The sequence below is a fragment of the Lactuca serriola genome, chromosome 8 (genome assembly GCF_051521515.1).
Source record: "Lactuca serriola cultivar US96UC23 chromosome 8, Lser_US96UC23_V15, whole genome shotgun sequence".
In the NCBI taxonomy this organism is placed as follows: domain Eukaryota; kingdom Viridiplantae; phylum Streptophyta; class Magnoliopsida; order Asterales; family Asteraceae; genus Lactuca; species Lactuca serriola.
The window spans coordinates 97,033,083-97,054,724 of NC_136415.1; the positions used below are offsets into that span (position 1 = coordinate 97,033,083).

The window sequence follows — 21,642 nt, forward strand, 5'->3', positions numbered from 1 at the left end:
ACTTTTGTAAGGAAAATATTGGATTTTTCTTGGTGACATACATCTCTTTACAAAGATCGATTTTCAAACTCTTACTGTCAAAAGCTTATGAACTCACCAACCTTTGTGTTGACACTTTTCAAAACTACTTGTATTCTCAGGAATTCAGTGAAACAGGAAATCAACCACGTTTTGAGGATGGGACGATAAATCGTCGAACAGTTCATTTTGTATCATAATGTAATTGATTTGAATCATGTAAACATATACTTTGGTGTAACTTTTTCAATTATATTTATGATGGTTGTATTTACTTTGAGTACTATTATACTCGTTGTTGTGATACTCTACATGAAGTCCTCCACCCCCGGACGTTTCCGCCATCCTTGGTTTGGGGGCGTGACATGTTGGTTGGTGGTTGAGGTTTTACTGCTATATGTGTGAGCCAACATACCGGGGGCATTCCAACCCGATGGTTGATTGGGCCCGAGGGTATTCTAACCCGAGGATGATTAGACCCGTTGTATATTGGCATTCCAACCTGATGGTTGATTGGGCCTGGGGTATTACAACCCGATGGTTGATTGGACCCGACATGGTTGTATGGTATATGGTGAGACTGGGCTGCTTTGTGCATCAGTCAATAGGCCTAAGATATTCTAACCCGATGGTTGATTGGACCTGACATATTTGGTATTCCAACCCGATGGTTAACTGGACCAACATGCTTATGATACGAGGTTATTTCATCCCAAGGATGACCGGGCCCATCGTAGATAGGCTTGGTATTCCAGCGCGAGGCTGGTTAGGCCAGTCATGAGTATTTGAGCATGTTTGTTAGTATATGTTATCTGTTTGTGTGGTTGTATGTATATATATATATATATATATATATATATTTGGGGGGGGGGGGGCTTACTAAGGTTTATGCTTATAGTTTCAGGTACTTCGGATGATTGTGGCGAGGCAAAGGCGCGACTGTACACATCTGGTTTTACTACTGTTTGGATCTTGGGAGACTCTGATTTTAAATAATGTTTTGGAAACAATGATTTTGTAAACACCGTTATTAGTTGAACATTTTAGGATGTTACAAGTTGGTATTAGAGCCTTGGTTTGAGTGAATTGGAGGAACATTCGTGTGAATCTAGTCTCAAACTAAGGAAATAAAAAAGGTTTAAAAAATGATTTTCAAAATAATCAAGAAAGGATGCGATGTGTACGATCAGCCGGAGCCAGTAAGTAGACCCCAAATTACCACACTGTTATGTGATATTGTGATATGTTAGAACAATATGCTAGTGATAGGCTAAGGATCTTCAAAAATTGCATGATGGAATTACCTGATTGTATGATGCCTGATAGCCTAGGTTTCTTTCTTATATGAAATTGACATCATTACTGTGGTCACTTGGTGTGTGCATCATAGTTGTACATAACAAAGATTCTATAGCTTGAGAATGTTTGATTTAGCTTTACTTCCTGTTCTTGTATGATTAAGGGCCTAGATTAGAGTCAAGTATTTGACTGTTTATGGGATCCAACATTATGAATGATTAGTATGCACGAGTGGCTGCAGGGTTAGTGGAAGTTTTATGAGCGGGTGCAGTTCATAGCAGCTCAACATGATGAATGATTAGCTACTCTCGAGAGTGGGATGACAGGACGAAGGTGTATCCGAGATGTTGGTAGATAAAGATCGAGAAATTCATATGAGGATCTGTCTGATTTTATTGTGTCTTAGTGCCAATCGGCTCCTCTACTCGAATGTTGCTTGCTTTGTGCTTTGTGGGACCCATATTGATGTGAGTTAACCATCAAATGAATACTTTAAATTACATGCTATGAAAGTTGAATAATCTTAGAATGAATGACTTGAACCTATTGCACAGATCCTGTATGAGTTCAAACACATGCATGTCGTTGTTTGACCTAACCATACCGAAGAATGCAATCCAAAAGAAGAATGCAATCCAAAAACATATATCATGTGAAACTACTACTTCTATTATTATAGTCAGCACTCCATGATCACATCACCATTCATTGGGATAATTTGCCCACTCACTCCCAATGGGTACAATCAATGCTACCAAACATTTATGGGAAACCGTGTTTAACTTGATATGCGACATAAAACTGTTTGACATCATTTCTAGTATCTCATATCAATTGAAAAAAAACTCATAATTATCTGCCAAATCTCTAGCTATACGTTAGAATAATTTTCTACTAATACAAAAATGTTTTTCAAATTGATCGTATAAACAATAGGGGACAAAGTAATCACGTACCAAAAATTTGTTTACCGCGAGACGATACGTGTTGATCAAAGTTTCGCTCCTCTTTTCGACATTTAAGCTTTTGGCTTCTTGAAGCAACATTTTACTTGCCATTTTTGTGAATGTGCAAATAAATAAATCATCATCATCATCATCATTCGATGATGGAGAAGAAGATAAAAAATTATTCATCTTTTAAAAGTATCTTTGTGGTGTGAAACTATACATGAAAATAATAGTATTTATATAGGTAAAATGGATGATTTAAATATTAAAAAAACAAATTTTTTTAAAACACCTAAACGGTCCATTTTTTGATAGTTTAAATACAACAATCTACTTTGTTTCGTATTTCTTCCATAAATAAACAAGTTTTTTTAAAACACCTAAACCGTCAATTTTTTTGACAGTTTAAATACAACAGTCTATAACTGTAGAGGAGACCACTACAGAAAACATTTACGCCCTTTGGACGTGGTGATCACGCGTGGAAATGGTTGTCCACTTCGGTTCCTACACGCACAAAAGCTTCCATACCAACCATCCATACTCACATGTAGGAGGTCCAAGGCTAAAAATACGGTTGGAATCGTTGCTCCAATGTCATGTCACTTAACGGCCGTTAAGGGTAAAACACTGATATTCTTTTTGGGTTATTTTTGACAACAATAAATAACTTCAATGGGCTAAATGAAAGTTTCATTTAACATACCTTTTTGCATACTACTATACGGAACGGAAGAAACCGCCGTTGCACACGTCAGACGACTAGTGGATATTGTGGCTTGCACCACCGCCTTCGGTGGTTCATCTAACTCTCAACTCTCCCTTAAACGCCTCCACGGCTGTTCCTACACGTTCGAAAGAATCAGGATCTAGCAATGGCGAGCCTGGTCAGGATTAGAAGTCGAACGGAGAGGATAAATCGCCGAAGACAGATGTCTCGATCAGTTCAGATCCGTCGGAGAAAGGTGACGCGGCGGTGGAGATCTATCCACCGCCGAAGCTTGGACAGTTCTACGACATCTTCTCGTTCTCTCGTCTCAATCCAATGTATGTCCCTAACGAGTTCAAACCTAAATTTCATTTTATTGTCCAGGTTTTATAGCTCGCGTGTTGTTTTTACATTTATATTTACAGACATCAGGAGATCCGGTCATCCGTTTCTCGAAGATAAAACCGACGACGATTTCTGCTAAATAGATGTGAGCATCAGCTATTTTTTTAGACATGTTCATAGTGTTGCTAGATTGTAAATTTGTAATCTAGACATATGTGGCTATTATTCACAGATCTAACATCTAAAATGTTATACAACAGGCACACAAAGCTCTTATGAAAGCTTTCATCGATCACAATAATGAAGGTAAACTTACCAATCACTGACTTAGCATCATAACTTCTTCACAAGTAAATGGTTTATATTTGTTACAGATCGGGAATCTACCTTACGGATTTCAAGCGAACATATAGTTGTGGCAGACAATCTCCTCAAATGGCCCGATTGATTCGATTTTGCCTGAGGAGAGCATCAGAGATTTGGTTATTAGGATCACAAGAGATGTGTGTGATGCAAGCACAAAGTTAATTGGATGCAAAATATGTGCAAAAAGAAAATTCAACAGGTGAGATTTCAACAGAAGAAGAACCAAAGAAAGAAGATGACGAACATAGAAAAAAAATGTTGATGAAAAGATTCGATACAGTAATAGAACCAGAAAGTGTTAGATGATAAGAATACAGCCTCCGAATCTCCGATTGCTAAGGGTATGCCACCACAACAATAACCATTAATAATCTTCAATTTGTAAAAAATGTTTACGAAGGAAAAACCAAAATTACCATAAACAAATAATAACTAAATTATCTCACAAAATCTGTTTTTGAAAAATAAATGACTATTTTATAATAATTAAAAAAATATAATTTCGTTATATCTATATATTAGTGACTGACTTTTGTTAAAATTACAATAATATTTTGGAAACTAACAAACACATCCCCAAAATTCTTCTAGAAAGTAGTTTTGTGGTTCATGTGAACAGAGAGAGAGAGAAGACGAGAGGCCTGAAAATAGCCATCCACCCAGCCATTACATTCTTCAAATCAATCCATCTTGTTACTTGTACGTACTTGCAAAATCTTCTCTCTCTTCTCTCTCTGTGTGTGTTTGTGTGTGTGTGCGTGTCACCTTATCCTATCATCTCTTTCCCTTCTCTTCTTCCCCCTCTCTCTACCACTCCACCATAATTTATCAATCCTCTCATTGGCCCATCTCCTTAGCTACTATTTCCTACTTCTACTTCTACTTCTACTTCTACAGTTCTACTTCTACTTTCAATTCCTCTCAATTCTCCATTCAATACATGCTCTTCACTCCTCACCAAATGCATCCTGCTTTTTAATTTCTAATTTACCATCACTTCCAATTCCAGAAGTTTCCATTATCCAGAAAATCCAAAATTCCTATCCATAGTTTTACTTTTGTGCGTTTCAATTTGAGTATGAATCTATAAGGACTCTTGAGGGAAATTCACATCGTGATTGTTGTTGTTACGTTAGCCTGAAGAATATTAAATTTTGATTAATTAGTTTAGCATTGTCGTTTTGTTGATTGAATTGGCTGTTTTCTTCTTCTTCTTCTTCTCTGTTCGTTGTTGGTTGTTGATTGGATTTGATTATGGCGCCGAAAGCTAGTAAAGGAAAACCTCACAAGGCTAAGGGAGAAAAGAAGAAGAAGGAAGAGAAAGGTACCTTATTTGTGTTTCCGCCATTTTTAAACCACAACAAATGCTTTCAAAGATACAATTTCAGAAGACATAATCTAATCATTGGTTATGCTATTATTTCAATTTGCTTGCAATCAGATTTAATCTGTCTCCTGCACTTTTTGATTTATTATATTATCATTATAAATATCGATTTTACAGCATAAAAATGATAATTTTTTAATATATATATATTTTTCTGAAAAACTAACACCTTAACAAAGTAAAAATTAAAACCATTCATTAATGGATAATATTAAAATTAAATTTGGCAGGTAACATCGATATGTATAATGTTTTTTAAAGCATAACAATGATAATCTTAATAAAAATATTAAACCATTCCTTAATACATAATATTAAAAAGAAAAAAAATTCGAAGTTTTTTTTTTTTTTTTAATGAATTTTGTATTTGTATTTCAGCATGTATATATCTGTTTAGAGTATATAAAAATGATAAATTTTAGTATATTTTTTTGGAAAAATAAAGTTACCATTCATCAGTTAATATACACATTCATTAATGAATGATTTTTTTTTTACTAATTAGGATTTTTTTTTATTAATTTTCTTGAATCATAAGTGGTATTTGTATTGCATATGGAGCCCACAGAGATGAAGGTAGGTTGAAACTTGAATGTTTGAGACTTGATCGAACTTAGAGGGGAGGAATGTTTGTCGTAAAAAAAGAGTGACAATTTGCTCATTTTAAACAAATTACATGGTGTTGACTAATTTGATTTAAATTATTATTATCATCATTATAAGTTTTTGGTTGCTTTTGCTTTATTGGTATGATATGGATACTTCTAGTCTCAATGATTGTGGGTGGGGTGCGATGATGTTTTGAATGTTTTTATATATTAATCTTAACTTGTCTAAAAAATATTCTTGTTACTATTATTTGTCATAGTTTGAAATACCGAGTAACATTCTTTGTTTGACAGCATTACCAACGGTGGTAGAAATAGCAATAGAAACGCCTGATGACTCCACAGTGACACTTAAGGTAAGCCCAATACAAAAAGTAATCGGTTCTTTTACTTGGCTGCGATTAACAAACATAGATAGTCTTTACTATCTTTATATCGGTTTTGACTGACTTTTTGTATTTTGATGATATCAGGGAATATCTACTGACAGAATATTAGATGTTCGAAAGCTGCTAGCAGTACATGTTGAGACATGTCACGTGACCAACTACTCTTTAACGCATGAGGTAAATGTAAATTAGTAAATATTTCTTGTTTCTCATCAAAGTCAAAATAATTGATTATGCATAAATTTTTGCTTTATACACAAGTTACAGTGTGTTTTATCGTATAACTGGGCATTGGTAAAAGAACTTCGAAAATACTTTTATTGTTTTTTAATAGAAGTCAAGATTCTTTTGTGTATATAATCAAGTTTGGGGCAACGTAAACGATAAAGTGTTATGAAAAATATTATAAATTAGATTTATAACATGCATATCCAACGTCTTACAGTTTTGTTTTATAAATATTTGTTGCATTTTGTAACTTTTCACAATTGTGATCTACAAGTAAAATATAAACTTGCATTATTTTTGTCACTTTTAAAAATTAGCTGTAAGTTAAATTGTTTTCGCTATAATAAAGTCGACATGGAGGATCATAATTATTGAGAAAAAAAAAAGAAGATAAATACATTCCGGCTTCTTTCATGCTTCATACTCAAAATAGAAAAACATGATAATTAAATAGAGACCGAATTTAGTAAGCATGGATCAACGCATTTGTATTAACAATAATATCGTGTACTATTAAGTCAGACAAAAAAACGACAATTAAATAAAGATTCAGTTTGAACCATTACGTTTGTGTAATCAATAATATTGATACTTTCAAGTTGTATGAATTGTAGATTTCTAATAAATTTAAAAACAATGTTACATTTTTTCTAAATCCAACGAACCGTTATCGACAGGTACGAGGTCCACGGTTAAAAGATACGGTCGAAGTCGTTGCTCTAAAGCCATGTCACTTAACGGTAGTTGAAGGTAAACACTGATATTCTTTAGGAGTGTTTTGACAATAACCGTAACTCCAAGGGGCTAATTTAAAGTTTCATTTTAATAGAGGATTACACGGAAGAATCCGCCGTCGCACACGTCAGACGACTCCTGGATATCGTGGCTTGCACCACCGCCTTCGGTGGTTCATCTAACTCTCCCAAGAACACATCCACTGCTGCTCCTCCTCGTTCGAAAGAATCAGGGTCGAGCGATGGCGAGACCGGTATGGATAAGAAGTCGAACGGAGAGGATAAATCGCCGAAGACAGATGTCTCGATCAGTTCAGATCCGTCGGAGAAAGGTGACGCTGCGGCGGAGATCTATCCACCGCCGAAGCTTGGACAGTTCTACGACTTCTTCTCGTTCTCTCATCTCACTGCTCCCATCCAATGTATGTCCCTATCGATTCCAAACCTAAATTTCGTTTTGCTGTCCAGGTTTTTATAGCTTGCGTGCTGTTTTTACATTTACAGACATCAGGAGATCCGCTCGTCCCTTCCTCGAAGATAAAACCGACGACGATTTCTTCCAAATCGATGTGAGCATTTCTTTACTTTCTATGAAACGTATGAACTATGAACAACTCATTTCAGACATTTTCGTAGTGTTGCTAGATTACTGTAGCGACTGATATGAGTTGTATGCAGGTACGTGTTTCCGGTGGGAAGCCTATGACAGTTGTTGCCTCGAGGAAAGGTTTCTATCCGGCTGGAAAACGTATTATTTCAAGTCATTCTTTGGTTGGTCTATTGCAGCAGATAAGCAGGATCTTTGACAGTGTAAGTACAATTTTCATTGTAATCTAGACGAATGTGATCACTATTATTCACAGATCTAACATCTAAAGTGTTATACTACAGGCATACAAAGCTCTTATGAAAGCTTTCATCGAGCACAATAAAGTAAGTTGAACTTAAACTTACTAATAATCACTTTAACATCATTATTTCACGATATAACTACTAAACAAGTAAATGCTTTATATTTGTTACAGTTTGGGAATCTCCCTTATGGATTTCAAGCCAACACATGGGTTGTACCACCAGTTGTGGCAGACAACCCATCTGTTTTCCCCCCACTTCCAGTAGAAGACGAAAACTGGGGAGGAAATGGTGGTGGACAAGGAAGAGATGGTAAACATGATCATAGACAATGGGCAAAGGAATTCTCAATATTAGCAGCAATGCCTTGTAAAACACCAGAAGAAAGGCAAATTAGAGATAGGAAAACTTTTCTGCTTCACAGCCTATTTGTCGACGTATCAGTTCTAAAAGCTGTTGCAGCCATTAAGCATCTTGCTGATAGTAACAAGCTGTCCTCCTCAAATGGTCCGATTGATTCCATTTTGCATGAGGAGAGAATTGGGGATTTGGTTATTAGGATCACAAGAGATGTGTCTGATGCAAGTGTAAAGTTGGATGCTAAATATGATGGGAGTCGTATTCTAGGATTGTCACAGGAGGAACTTGCTAAACGAAACTTGCTTAAAGGCATAACTGCAGATGAGAGTGCCACTGTTCATGTAAGTATCATACTATCAATCTATCATGCTGTATATATATACATACACACACATATATCTATATAATGAAAACATTCAACTATTGTGACAATGCAGGATACATCTACTTTAGGTGTAGTGGTTGTTAGACATTGTGGTTATACTGCCATTGTGAAAGTTGAAGCCGAGGTGAACTGGGATGGGAAACCGATTCCTCAAGATATTGAAATTGAGGATCAACCTGAAGGGGGTGCAAATGCTTTGAATGTCAATAGGTTTGTAAAAAATCTGATATGCAACAAATCTTTTACCACTTTGTCCTAAATAAATGTAATGTTTTTTTTTTTTGTTAAACTCAGTTTAAGAATGTTATTGCACAAGTCGCCTGGTGCAGCACGAGCTGAAGATTTGCAGTGTGGTAATGTTTTGGTGAAGAAAGTGTTGGAGAAAAGTCTGGAGAAAATGAAGGAAGAAGAATGTAAAGATAGAAAATCTATCAGGTGGGAACTTGGAGCGTGTTGGGTGCAACATTTACAAAACCAGGAGAAATCTGATTCCAAGAAAGTTGAAGAAGCTAAGGTGGAACCGGATGTGAAGGGTTTAGGAAAGGGATTGTTGAAAGGAATCAAGAAAAAGTCTGAGGATAAAAACGGAAAAACAGAGGAGGTTGACACGGTTAATAAATCTGATAACAAAGAGACAGTAAAGTTGGATGAAGAACAGGAGATGATGTGGCGAAAGTTGCTTCCGGAAGCAGCTTATTTGCGCCTTAAAGAATCAGCCACTGGTCTTCACCTCAAGGTTGAGCATAATCTGATATTAAAGGGTAATATTGGAAAAAATATTGGTTTCTTGATTTGTATTTGATTCGGTATTTTGGTTTATGTTGGCAGTCACCTGATGAGTTGGTTGACATGGCGCATAAATTCTATGACGAAACCGCCCTTCCTAAGTTGGTGGCTGATTTTGGCTCTCTTGAACTTTCACCTGTTGATGGAAGGACACTCACGGATTTCATGCACACAAGGGGTTTGCGTATGTGCTCTTTAGGGCGAGTGGTAAGAGTCTTAAGTTCATTTCTTCTTTTTTCCAATACCAATTTTACCCTTGACATCTTTATATAGCAATCTGTACTTTGCTTTCTTTTATCAGGTTGAACTTGCAGACAAGCTTCCTCATGTGCAATCACTATGTATCCATGAAATGATAGTTCGAGCTTACAAACACATCTTGCAAGCAGTTATATCAGCAGTTGATGATGTAAATGATTTAGCTTCATCGATAGCATCCTGCTTAAATGTATTACTAGGGACACCTGACACAAGTGACTTAGAAAATTTAAAGTGGAATTGGGTTGAATCGTTTCTTTCAAAGAGATATGCGTGTGAACAGAAAAGCGACTATCGTGGCACTCTTCGTAAATTTGCCATTCTTCGAGGGCTTTCTCATAAAGTTGGACTTGAGCTTGTTCCTAGAGACTATGATATGGATTCAGCTTATCCTTTCAAGAAGTCTGATATTGTAAGCATGGTTCCTGTGTATAAACATGTTGCATGTTCATCTGCTGATGGGCGTACACTTTTGGAGTCATCTAAAACATCATTGGATAAAGGCAAACTTGAAGATGCTGTCAACTTTGGAACAAAGGTAACTAAATCTTTTGTGTTGTCATTTCATTAATTCAATAATAAATCAACTAAAATCTAACATGATTACTATGTTTTATTGTTTAGGCACTGTCTAAACTTGTATCTGTATGCGGGCCTTACCATCGAATGACAGCTGGTGCATATAGTCTTTTGGCTGTGGTGCTTTATCATACTGGTGATTTTAATCAGGTACATGAGCATTTTTTCTTGTGTTGGCTTTCGTGAATACAATAATAAGTCAACTAAAGAAGGGTTTTTGACTAATTTTCATTTGACTACTATCTATCTATCTATTAGGCTACTATCTACCAACAAAAAGCTTTGGATATAAATGAGAGGGAACTTGGGCTTGATCATCCAGATACAATGAAGAGTTATGGGGACTTGGCTGTTTTTTACTACAGGCTCCAACACACTGAGTTGGCCCTCAAGTATGTTTTTTGTTTATCCTTAAAAACACAATAAAAATGTATCATAGAAAAAAAATGAGAAGAATGTATTTGGCTTATGTTTGTAGGTATGTGAACCGGGCATTGTATCTATTGCATCTAACATGTGGGCCATCTCACCCAAATACTGCCGCCACTTACATTAATGTAGCAATGATGGAAGAAGGTTTAGGGAATGTTCATGTTGCTCTTAGGTACCTTCATGAGGCTCTCAAGTGTAATAAAAGACTCCTTGGAGCCGATCACATACAAGTAAGTAATCTTTCTCTCACTTTCACTCTTCTATATATTCAAGATGATTATATTTTGTCATTTTGTGATTCACATGTTGGATTTAACACTTGTGTCAGACTGCTGCTAGCTACCATGCTATAGCAATTGCTCTTTCCTTGATGGAAGCGTATTCATTGAGTGTTCAACATGAGCAAACCACTTTACAGATTCTGCAGGCTAAACTTGGACCTGAAGATCTTCGTACTCAGGTACCTTTACACAATTGTTTTTAATTTATGATTTTCACATTAAGAATTTTAGTTTTACTAAGTGTATAAAATATTGTAGGACGCAGCAGCGTGGCTTGAATACTTTGAGTCCAAAGCCCTCGAACAGCAAGAAGCTGCACGCAATGGTACCCCAAAGCCTGATGCCTCTATATCCAGCAAAGGCCATCTGAGGTAGGTATAGGCTATTGGAATCAGGAAAGGAATGGAATAGTTCATTCCAGGTTACTGATGATTTTTTATTGGGTCAGTGTATCAGATTTGTTGGATTATATAGCACCAGATGCAGATATGAAAGCAAGAGAAGCCCAAAAGAAACAAGCTCGTGCTAAGCTCGTAAGTCAATGTTACCAAGATATTTGTAATTAAAATTTTTAATATGTATGTCTGATATTGCTTTTAAAATTTGTTTAGATTAAAGGAAAACCAGGAGGACAGAATGAGGAACCATTACTCGATGAAATTCAAAAGGAAGAAATTTTATCTCCAACTCCAACTCCAAGTCATCATATCAGAAAGAATTCTAGCGATAAGGAGAACAAGTCTGAGATCCGAAATGAAGATTTAAAAAATAAGAAAACTGATTTAGTTCAAAAAGAGGAAATTCAAAAGGAACAAAACGGTTATTTGGTAGAAACTGATAACTCAGATGAAGGATGGCAGGAAGCTTTTTCTAAATCAGGTCGTAAATCTTCAACCTCCAGAAGACCAAATCTGGCAAAAATTAACACAAATTTCATAAACGGTGGTGTTTCTCAGTCATCAAAGTATCGATCAAAACCCACTAACTTCACATCCCCAAAAACTAGCGAGCCAGCTGTCACCAAGAAATCTGTTAAGACTGAGAAACCCACGACTAAGTCAAACCCATCCAGTCCAGCTTCAAATGATCAGACTGTGAAACGTTCACCGGTCATAAGCTCAATCAGTGTCAAAGAAGCTGGAAAACTTTTTTCTTACAAAGAAGTTGCATTAGCAGCCCCTGGCACCATCGTGAAGGCTGTAGCTGAACAATTGCCAAAAGAAAATCCCACAGATGAGATTTCAACAGCAGTAGAAGAACCTAAGAAAGAAGATGAACAACATAAAAAAGATGTTGAAGAAGTAAAGGAAACCCCAGAAGTTGACACAGTCATAGAACCAGAAACCGTCGATAACACAGATCCAGGGGTAGAATCGGTAGAATCATCTGAAGTTTCAAAGGTGGAAATAGAAACAGAGCCAATTGCTGAGGTGGCAGATGAAGATGATGACAAAACACCGAATGAGGAAGGTAGTCAAAGTCAAAGTCAAAGTCAAAGTGAAAGTCAGAGTCAAAGTCCGGGCATGGAGACGGAAACAGAAAGGGAAAGGGCAAAAGAGGCGGCGAGTAAGAAACTTTCTGCAGCAGCACCTCCGTTTAGCCCGTCTAATATCCCGGTTTTCGGGTCGGTTTTGAAAGATCATGGAGGGATACTACCGCCACCTGTCAACATACCTACAATGGTGACAGTGACACCTGTCCGTAGGAACCCTCATCAATCAGCAACAGCTAGGGTTCCGTATGGCCCGCGTCTGGCGGGCGGGTATAACCGGTCGGTCAACCGGGCTCAACGTAATAAGCCCCCTGCTTTTGAGCTTGTTGTAGATGGAGCTCATTTAATTCCTCCAACTGTTATGAACCCACATGCGGCTGAGTTTGTTCCGGGTCAACCCTGGGTTCCGAATGGGTATCCGGTTGCTCCCAATGGGTATCTGGTTACGTCTGGTGGGTATCCGATTTCTCCCAACGGGTATGCTGTGAATGGGTTTCCTAGTCAAAATGGGTACCCTGTATCTCCGGTTGACTCGGTTGAGTCACCGGTTAGCTCGGTAGATTCTCCTTCAGTTGTTACAACACAAGAAGTCTGTGTTACTGTTGAGACCCCAACTGAACATGTGGGGGAGAACAAAGAGGAAGTTTTGGAAAATGTTGAGAAAATTGGTGAAGAAATTCAGTCTGTAACAGTTGTGGTGGAAGAAACTCAATCTGTAATGGAAGAAAAGGCTGCTGAAATAGTAGATGCCCAATCACCAGAGATTGTTGATGAGAAACCAATCAAGAATGGTGAGGTTGAGACGATTGAGGTTACATGTTAAGAAGGGTAGTTTTGTCATGTTGAATTTTCAAGTGGTAAGATTGCTGCTTGTCTCCATGGGAATAGTGCTAATGCAAAACGATTTTGCTCATGTGGAAAACCGAATTTACCCCTTCCCTCACTGTATGGTGTTGAGCGAAAAATGCTGAATTTATCCCTTTTCTGCATTTCAAGTTTTGCTGGATTTTTCAAGTTCCTCATGAGAATCTGGTGAGTGCTGTAACTTTCTTTTTCAGGCATTATTTTCTGCGTTTAAAGACTTGCGATGAAGTTAATAAATGGTTCAGAGTTTCTTGATTAATTGTTGAACAAATATATTAAAAGGAGTTGTTTTCCTTTTTTGACTTTATTTAGACAGCTAATATATGTATGGTTGTTTCTTTTGACCTAACCTGGCTTAGTGTATCAAGATCTTTGCTTTTTTTCCTCTCAAAGTAGGAAAATTAAAATTGATGAATGTTTTGAAAATGAATATGGAATGCAAGGGTAAAACGGTACTATTTTTAACTCAAACGTTTGTTTCATTTATCAAAGTGGTACAAATAATCCAAACAATAATTCACCATAAACCCTAATTTCTAATATTAAATATCTCACACATACATATTTCCCATAATTTGGAAAAACAAAGTCACAACAACCCTAACCCTACATCCATGTTGCTCCGCCAACACATAGTGCTGGCGAAACCTGCTGCAAGTTCATGATCACAAGCGTTGCGGCAGCATGCGCCAAGGCACCCGCCACAACAAAAACATGAAAAATCTGATGACTATGGCCCGCAATATCAAACATACCTGGCTTCCATCTCTCCGGTATCCTCTTTACATAAAACATCGCGCCCACAGAGTAACAAACTGCCATCACAACCTCATAAACAAGAGCCACCACTATTTTGCGGTCATCCCAATGGAGGTACACGGCATGGGAGGCGGGAATGACGCCGGAGAAGCCCATGACGAGGAAGAGGGTGGCACGGAAGGAGCGGTAGCGGGGGGCGGAGAGGGCGGGGGAGAGGAGGGTGAAGATGGCAAGGAGGCCGAGGGTGGTGATGGAGGAGAGGTAGAAGAGGCGGGAGAATGGGTGGCAGGTGAAGGCATAGTAGATTGGGGCGAAGAAGGAGGAGACTATCATGAGGGAGATTCCAGCGTAGTCAAGGCGCCAGAAGAAGAGGTTGAAGGTTTTTGAGTGGCACGCAAAGAGGTGAGAGATGGAGCTGCAGATCAGACAGGACATGGCTCCGGTTAGGAAGATGAACCATGGCCACTTAGGGATTGGGTTTTCTGGGTTGTTGATTAATATGATTGATGGTTTTAGAATTTCTCCTAGGAGTGATGATTCCTGCACAACATCATCATCATCAATTATTTTCTAATTATCCAGTAATAAGTTTTCTATTTTGCATCTTAAATAAATGAAGTACAAAAAAGTGACTAGTATATTTAGTTGAAAGGCATGTGTTTGGTTTAATGATTCATTAATTGTGTTGTTGCCTCTTACCATCTTACTTAGCCATCCATTGTGTTAGGTATATCAAATTCTCAATATATAAATTGATCTACTATAAAAGTAATATCACCAAAACCCAAAAGCCAAACACAAATATATGTAACATAACTTTTGGGCGATAGTGATATCTATTTATGAGCGTGACATTTTTTAGTAAACACAAAGTACCCATTGAAAAAAAAAAATTACAAAATGTAAGGGTGATTATAAAAAGAGTTGTCAGGACTCAGGCATATGTCTCTTTCGGCAGCCGCATCACGTCACGTGTTATGGAGCATGGACCACCAAAAGACCCTTTTTAACCCGAATTTTTGTAATTCCTCGACACGTATGGGATAATATATTCATATGTCCACCACAATCTTTTCTTTTGTCCACAAAATCAACTTTGTCAAAACGAGGAATAACTACTAACTAATATGCTATGCCTCATGTAAATTATCTTCATATTTTTTAATTTTAAAATACGGAGGAATTGCTTTAAGACCATATAAATCAAAAACCATTGCTTATATTTCGATATTTATCCTAATCTTGCAATTATTAAAAGAAATTGATGAAAAACGTATGCATTTGCCTAGACAGGTTTAGTATAGGATATTGTATATTTTGTAATTATGACGTTTAGGTTCATTTCTCTTTCACAAATCAGATAATATTATATTGCGTTCAACATTTTGTAACAATATTTAGGTGATATATTTCCTGTTATAATTAACATCAACACATTAAATGATAAACATGAAAAGTCATTACTTATTCATGCTTAGTTATATCATTTAATGATGAACATGAGAAGTTGCATCAACTGAAACATGAAAATTGATTACTATTACAGCCAATTTATGTCTAAAAATTATCTTCCATAGACGAATTAAAACTTGCATCTTAGACAAACACCACTCTAATAGTCTAATTAGCTCTAATTGTATAATAATATTGTGTGTTCTTAGAGGAATGCGGTTTGGTAGTGGATTATATTTATAGAGTAATATTCATGAAATGATCGGAGTAAAAAGGAAACTCACCGGCATTAACATAGAAGCGACGGTGGTATTGGCTTTCGTCATCATCGCAGTCGTCATGGTCGGTTCTCGGATTCCGTGAGTACTGCTTATTAAATTTCACATGAAAGTTATCAATTGAATATTTAAATGAATAATCACGATGACCTCATTGACGCCATGAACGGACCTGGAGAAGAAGAAGCTCGCGATCAATGATTCCACCTTGTCCTTGGTCAATAAGCTCCAAATCGTCAATGACAAAAATATGAAGAAACCTACCAAATGCCTTGAAAAATTCATCACGAAGAAACGATCAGTATATATAAATACGTACACGATCAAAACGGCTAAATGCTGTCGAATTCATGATTTGTATATAATCAAATGATAAAGGAATCAGAATCACTGGATCGATTACTTACGTCCAGATATTTAGGGTTTCATTGTGCCAACATACTACGCTTCCGATGACATCCTTCAACGGCCATTCGCATCTATAATAATCCAATATGAACTCGTTATCTTTCAAATACTCCGGCAATTCATCGTACTTCACCAATCGCCTGCCAGATCTTCCCTTCGTCGACATCTTGTCCGTACACTCCGACGAGATAGCTCTGTTTCCGACTCCTCCACCCTTACTCTTCCCTCCTCGCCTCTTCATTCGTCGCCGGGAAAGATAAAATTATCACTCTCCCCGGCCTTTATTCGCCAGCAATCCTCCCATCCGATCACTTTCTCTCCCTCGGTGAATCCGTATAACTGAAACATATACATTGAAACATTGAGAGCTTCGAGAATTTATAACCTGCCATTTAAATTTTTACGAGATTTATTAATTTTTTTATAATCCAGATTTCTGATCCTATGTGCACATGTAATCTTTCGATTTACACGTGTCAATAGACAAAATGCTTTCTAGATTGATTAATAATTTTCTTACCCTTGACAAGTAGGTCAATGTTACGCGGGAAGAGGATCCGGTGGGTCGAGTTACAGGTGATTATATTCTTCATCTTCACTAATTTGCCCGTACGGTTTATTTCCGTTAATGTATGTTAGGGAAGGTGTGAAATGAGAAATCGATGAGTCATCTAATGGAGTATGACACGTCAGTACATTGTCAAATAAAAGAAAGGGAAAGAAACTAAAAATGGTTTCGAAAATATAAAAAAAAAAACATTCTTGTTTTTTTAGTACATAAAATACCATTGAATCGGCTATTGTAGGTAACTTAGGTTATCCGGTTATTAAATGTTCAAAAATACCATATAAAAAAACCATTAAAGTTACTATTTATATACACAATACAAACGAAGTATTCATATGTTCAAATAAAAACCTTGTGGTAACTCCGGTTACTTCAGGTAAACGAAAAAATGACTTAAAAGTGTAACGAAGTTTCCAAAATTTTCAAAAAATACCACACTTTTTGTTAACTTCGTTGTTATCGGATTATGTAGAACACAATCGCAGGAGATCATGCACCGTCATATCAGTTCACAACAGTTATGCAGTCTCTTTCATTCCCTCACTCGATCGTTCTTATAGTAACATGAGAAGTAAGTGGGTAATAACCTTAGTTAAATGTTCTTGCTTGCAGATCCTACGATATGCCTCAAATCTAAAACATATATACGTTACATAGATACACGTATTATACATCAATGTTAGCCGTTTATTAGTGTTGCGACACAAGAGAGACACCAAGGAGAAACGAGTGAGATGTTATGTCCTGAGAATTCATAAATATGGATGTAGAGAGTAAGAGTTGCGTTTAATTCTTCGTGACTAGTGAAAGATGAATGATTAGGTACACTCAGTATCATGTGGCTGATTTGATGACGATTTGTAGTCAACAAAGAAGAATATGTGATGGAGTGCTTAAACGACTTGCATCCTAATTGATGGATTCTTAGTTATGTGTTTTTTGTGATTGTATTTAGATACAAACTGATCGAGTGAGGGAACGAAAGAGAGTGCGACGGTGAATGATCTCAGATGACCGCGTTCTACATAATCCGAAAATAACGAAGTTAACAAAAGGTGCTCTAAACAAACAACAATGATATTTTTTTGAACATTTTGGAAACCTTACTGGTATTTTTTTGTACTAAAATGTGTATTTCGTCGGTATTCTGTGTAAAAATGGTATACTTCAATGATATTTTTTGTACTAAAAAAACAATGATATTTTTGAACATTTTGGAACTTTATTACTACCTTTTCAGGTCATTTTTCCATTACCTAAGGTAACCGGTTACCACAAGTGTAACACCCTGACTCCCAAATATAAATTTTAAAGTTTTATATTTATGTTTTTAGACCTACTCGACGAGTTGGATGCCCCAACTCGTCGTGTAGAGAAGATTAAAGCCGTGTGAACTTTAGGACCTACTCTACGAGTTGGAGGACCCAACTCGACGAGTTGGAGTTGTAATATGAAACCCTAATTTCCAAGGTTTTGCACCCTATTTAAAGGGTCATTAGCCACCCTCTGCCTCTCTTATCGCCCCCTTTGACCTCAGAAAACCCTAATCGTGTATTACTCCTAATTTTCTATGTGTAAAAGCTTGGAAGGTGGTTTTTGTGGAAGAAACTTGAAGACTCAAGAGCTTAGATCAAGGAGAAGCTTGTAGATCCAGTACCTACTTCGTCTTGGCTTCCATTTAAAGGTAACAAGTTGTTACCTCGATCATTCTAGTGTTAGATCTCCTCATTCAAGGGGTTAAGGCCATTTTTAGCATATTTGTGGGTCATTTCGGGTATTGAGCATGATCTAAAGTTGTATCTTCAAATCTGGAATCCTCTAAGCCCTCATAGTTATAAAGTTATCGAATTTATTAAACTTTGGCCCTTCTCTTTGACTTAAACCTCTTCCTTAGTTTGGTTTTGGCATTTAAGGCCTTGCATGCACGTAAAGTTTTACGTGGTTACTATGCCCAAGGAGGCTAGATCTACAATTTGGAGCTTTAGGGTATCTTAAAAACGTCTGAAGGAGAAATGGATGAAGGAACTCGACGAGTTGGATAGCCAACTCGACGATGTAAGACGGTTTTTCCCGCTTTCTGAATTCTACATGAACTTGACGAGTTTATGAGGTGACTCGACGAGTTGGTTAGGGTTTTCCCGACATTTTGGACACTGCATGGATTCGATGAGTTGTCTGGAAACTCGACAAGTCAACTGGGGGTTTTCACGATCCCTTGAGTTCTGAAAGAACTCGACGAGTCAGTGGTTGTACCCGACGAGTTGGGTCAACATGGACTGTTGACCTTGACCATTGACTTTGACTTTGACCAAGAGTTGACCAGTTTGAATTATGAGGGTAATTTGGTAATTTGGGTATTTATGGAAGTGGATCATTGGTGGTTGTAGGTGTTGGTGTTTGGAGCCATGTTTCGGGAGTTTGATATTTCAGTTCCGATCGACATTGTGTGGTGAATTTTCCTCACTATACTCAAGGGTCGAAGGCACCAAGGTCGACCCTTTTGGATTGTATCCAACTTTGTTGTTAGTGTGATCTGTTAGACCGGTATCCTCGTAGATAGGATATTCTATGTGGTTATGATTAGTTAGATCGGTATCCTGGTAGATAGGATGTTGCTATGCATAGTGATCTGTAGACCAGTTTATCTATTTGTAGACTGTTATGTGATTATCTGATGATATGCACATGATTGATTGATGGTTGAGGCTTATCTGCTTTGTGCGGGAGCCAATAGACCAGGGCATTCCAACCCTATGGTCGTGGGCCAAGCGAATTCCATCCCAAGGATGATTAGACTCATAGTGTTTGAGCATTCCAACCCGATGGTTGTGGGCCGAGGGTATACAATCCCGATGATGATTGGACCCATAGTATGTTGGCATTCCAACCCGATGGTTGAGGGACTGGGGCATTCCAACCCGATGGTTGATTGTGCCTATAGTATGCTGTTATTATATGTGTGTTATTTGTTGTGCGGGTATTTTGGGGGAACTCACTAAGATTCGAGCTTAAAGTTTTGGATTTTGTTTCAAGTACTTCGGATGATCGCGGGAAGGCGAAGGCGTGATCGTGCACCTCCTCACATTTTTATGATTTGATTTCTGGGATACTCTGATATGAAACTATTTTGAAAACATTTTGTAATAAATACTAGTTTTTGAATGTCTGAAAAAGTTTTAAATTGGCTTGAATTTTATGAATGTTACAACAAGGTTTTATTTGAACACATGTATACTTCATTGGTATTCCGTCTATAAAAAAATATTTTAATGATATTTTTTGTACTAAAAAAACAATTGTATTTTTTGAACATTTTGAAAACTTTGTTACCTTTTTAAGTCATTTCCCCTAAAAGAAATGATCGATATATAAAAGGAATGGAGTAATAACTCTTATAAATGAACAATTAAGAAAAAATAATCACTATTTTATAAAATTTGTAAAATAATGTCTCCAAAACCCCACAATCCTGTTTACTGTCAGATTGTTGTGGTACTTCTATGTTGTTTACAAATGTGATTTTGAAACTGCCAATGTGGATTACATCAGCGGGTTTGGTCAATGTTCTTAAAACTGATTTTTTAGTTGTATCGGTATGGTGATTGGTTCCCGGTTTAAACGGTTTGACCGCCGGGTAAACCGATTTCTGTAATTTTCATTATTTTTTCATATTTTCCTACACATACATACATAAATCATGAATTTGACGTCCACAAGTTCAAATATTAAAAAACACATAAAAACAAGTTATAGATCAATTCAAATACATTAAAAAACACGTAACCATCAGTTTTATATCAATTCACGTATATATAAAAAAACTATAATACCGAAACAAAGTATAGTTTTAGATTTATACAAACGCATAAAAAAAACTTCATAACATTTATCATGTGTTTTTATTCAGAGAAATCTAAATAGATGTGAAAAAGATCATCAAAGTTTATTATGTAAAATGCTTAATTTTCATGTGCTTTTATTCCACTTTAACCGATTCAACCGGTTTTTTTTTGTAAAACCGGCCGGTTCGTTCTAGTTCATAAATAGACATAAAATGGTACTAATTGACCTCTCCCTTCCCCGGTTCCCGATCCAACCGGTTCGATCGGTCGATCAAAATCGGGTTTTAAAGCATTGGGTTTCGTACTCCATGATACCCACTAGGAGTTTGTAGATACGGGCTCACATAGTTATAAACCAAGATTCATCTTCTAAAAAATAGTCGTTCATCCAATGACTATTGTATATAGTCATTTTGAATATCTTGAAATCCAAAACACCCCAAAACCAATGGACACTCGATATAATGATAACGATGTAAAACTGTACAAAAGGTTAGAATCATCTAATCATCAAATAACATTTTCTTATAAATGACTATTAATTAGGTGATGTAATTTAAACACAAGTATACCTCATCACACTCAGACCAAGCTGGATAAATGGATCCATCAACCATGTTGCTCCAGTTATATGCATTTGTACTGAAAGCTGTCAGCATAAATGTTCAGCGAACATCATACGGTCTATGCTACAATGAGATCCAGATCATGATTTGTTTCCAATCAACACACATATACAATAAAGTTAGTATTGTTACTAAATATGTGCTACGTAATGATCACATACGTATATAACTTACATCACATTCCAACCAACCCAAGTGATTATCCCTATATAAGCATGTCCAAAACTCAATTGTCAATATAACAGTGAGAAAATGGTGCGCTAACAACAACGGAGCATCCCGTTGTTTATATAGATGTAACACCCGTTTATTTATTAGTTAAATAAATAAATTAATGGGCGAATGGTAGCCTAAAATAAATAATTATATATGTAGGGTGCTGGGTTC

General features: G+C 36.8%; 2 protein-coding genes and 1 long non-coding RNA gene across 3 annotated transcripts; 1 reads left to right on the forward strand and 2 right to left on the reverse strand.

Moving 5' to 3' along the window:
- Positions 1-2,532: 2,532 nt before the first annotated feature.
- On the reverse strand, positions 2,533-4,245 carry LOC145066230 (uncharacterized). Its single transcript, XR_013688663.1, has 2 exons — positions 2,974-4,245; positions 2,533-2,897 (listed from the first exon to the last, which is right to left on the reverse strand). It is a non-coding gene; the product is annotated as an uncharacterized LOC145066230 (long non-coding RNA).
- Positions 4,246-4,329: 84 nt separating this feature from the next.
- LOC145066228 (protein REDUCED CHLOROPLAST COVERAGE 2-like) lies at positions 4,330-13,581 on the forward strand. Its single transcript, XM_079013440.1, has 20 exons — positions 4,330-5,011; positions 5,977-6,038; positions 6,156-6,248; positions 6,977-7,049; positions 7,129-7,455; positions 7,538-7,602; positions 7,712-7,843; positions 7,925-7,966; positions 8,059-8,586; positions 8,683-8,840; positions 8,925-9,366; positions 9,459-9,623; positions 9,718-10,212; positions 10,299-10,403; positions 10,512-10,645; positions 10,732-10,915; positions 11,014-11,145; positions 11,225-11,337; positions 11,415-11,499; positions 11,578-13,581. Exons 1-20 carry the CDS (start codon positions 4,942-4,944, stop codon positions 13,279-13,281), a joined length of 5,109 nt encoding a protein of 1,702 aa, XP_078869566.1. The 5' UTR covers positions 4,330-4,941; the 3' UTR covers positions 13,282-13,581.
- Positions 13,582-13,778: 197 nt separating this feature from the next.
- HHP2 (heptahelical transmembrane protein2) lies at positions 13,779-16,757 on the reverse strand. The gene is made up of 5 exons (XM_079013441.1): positions 16,740-16,757; positions 16,219-16,558; positions 15,984-16,082; positions 15,818-15,899; positions 13,779-14,621 (listed from the first exon to the last, which is right to left on the reverse strand). The coding sequence occupies exons 2-5, from the start codon at positions 16,458-16,460 to the stop codon at positions 13,929-13,931; spliced, it is 1,116 nt and encodes a 371-aa protein (XP_078869567.1). The 5' UTR covers positions 16,461-16,558; positions 16,740-16,757; the 3' UTR covers positions 13,779-13,928.
- Positions 16,758-21,642: the final 4,885 nt, after the last annotated feature.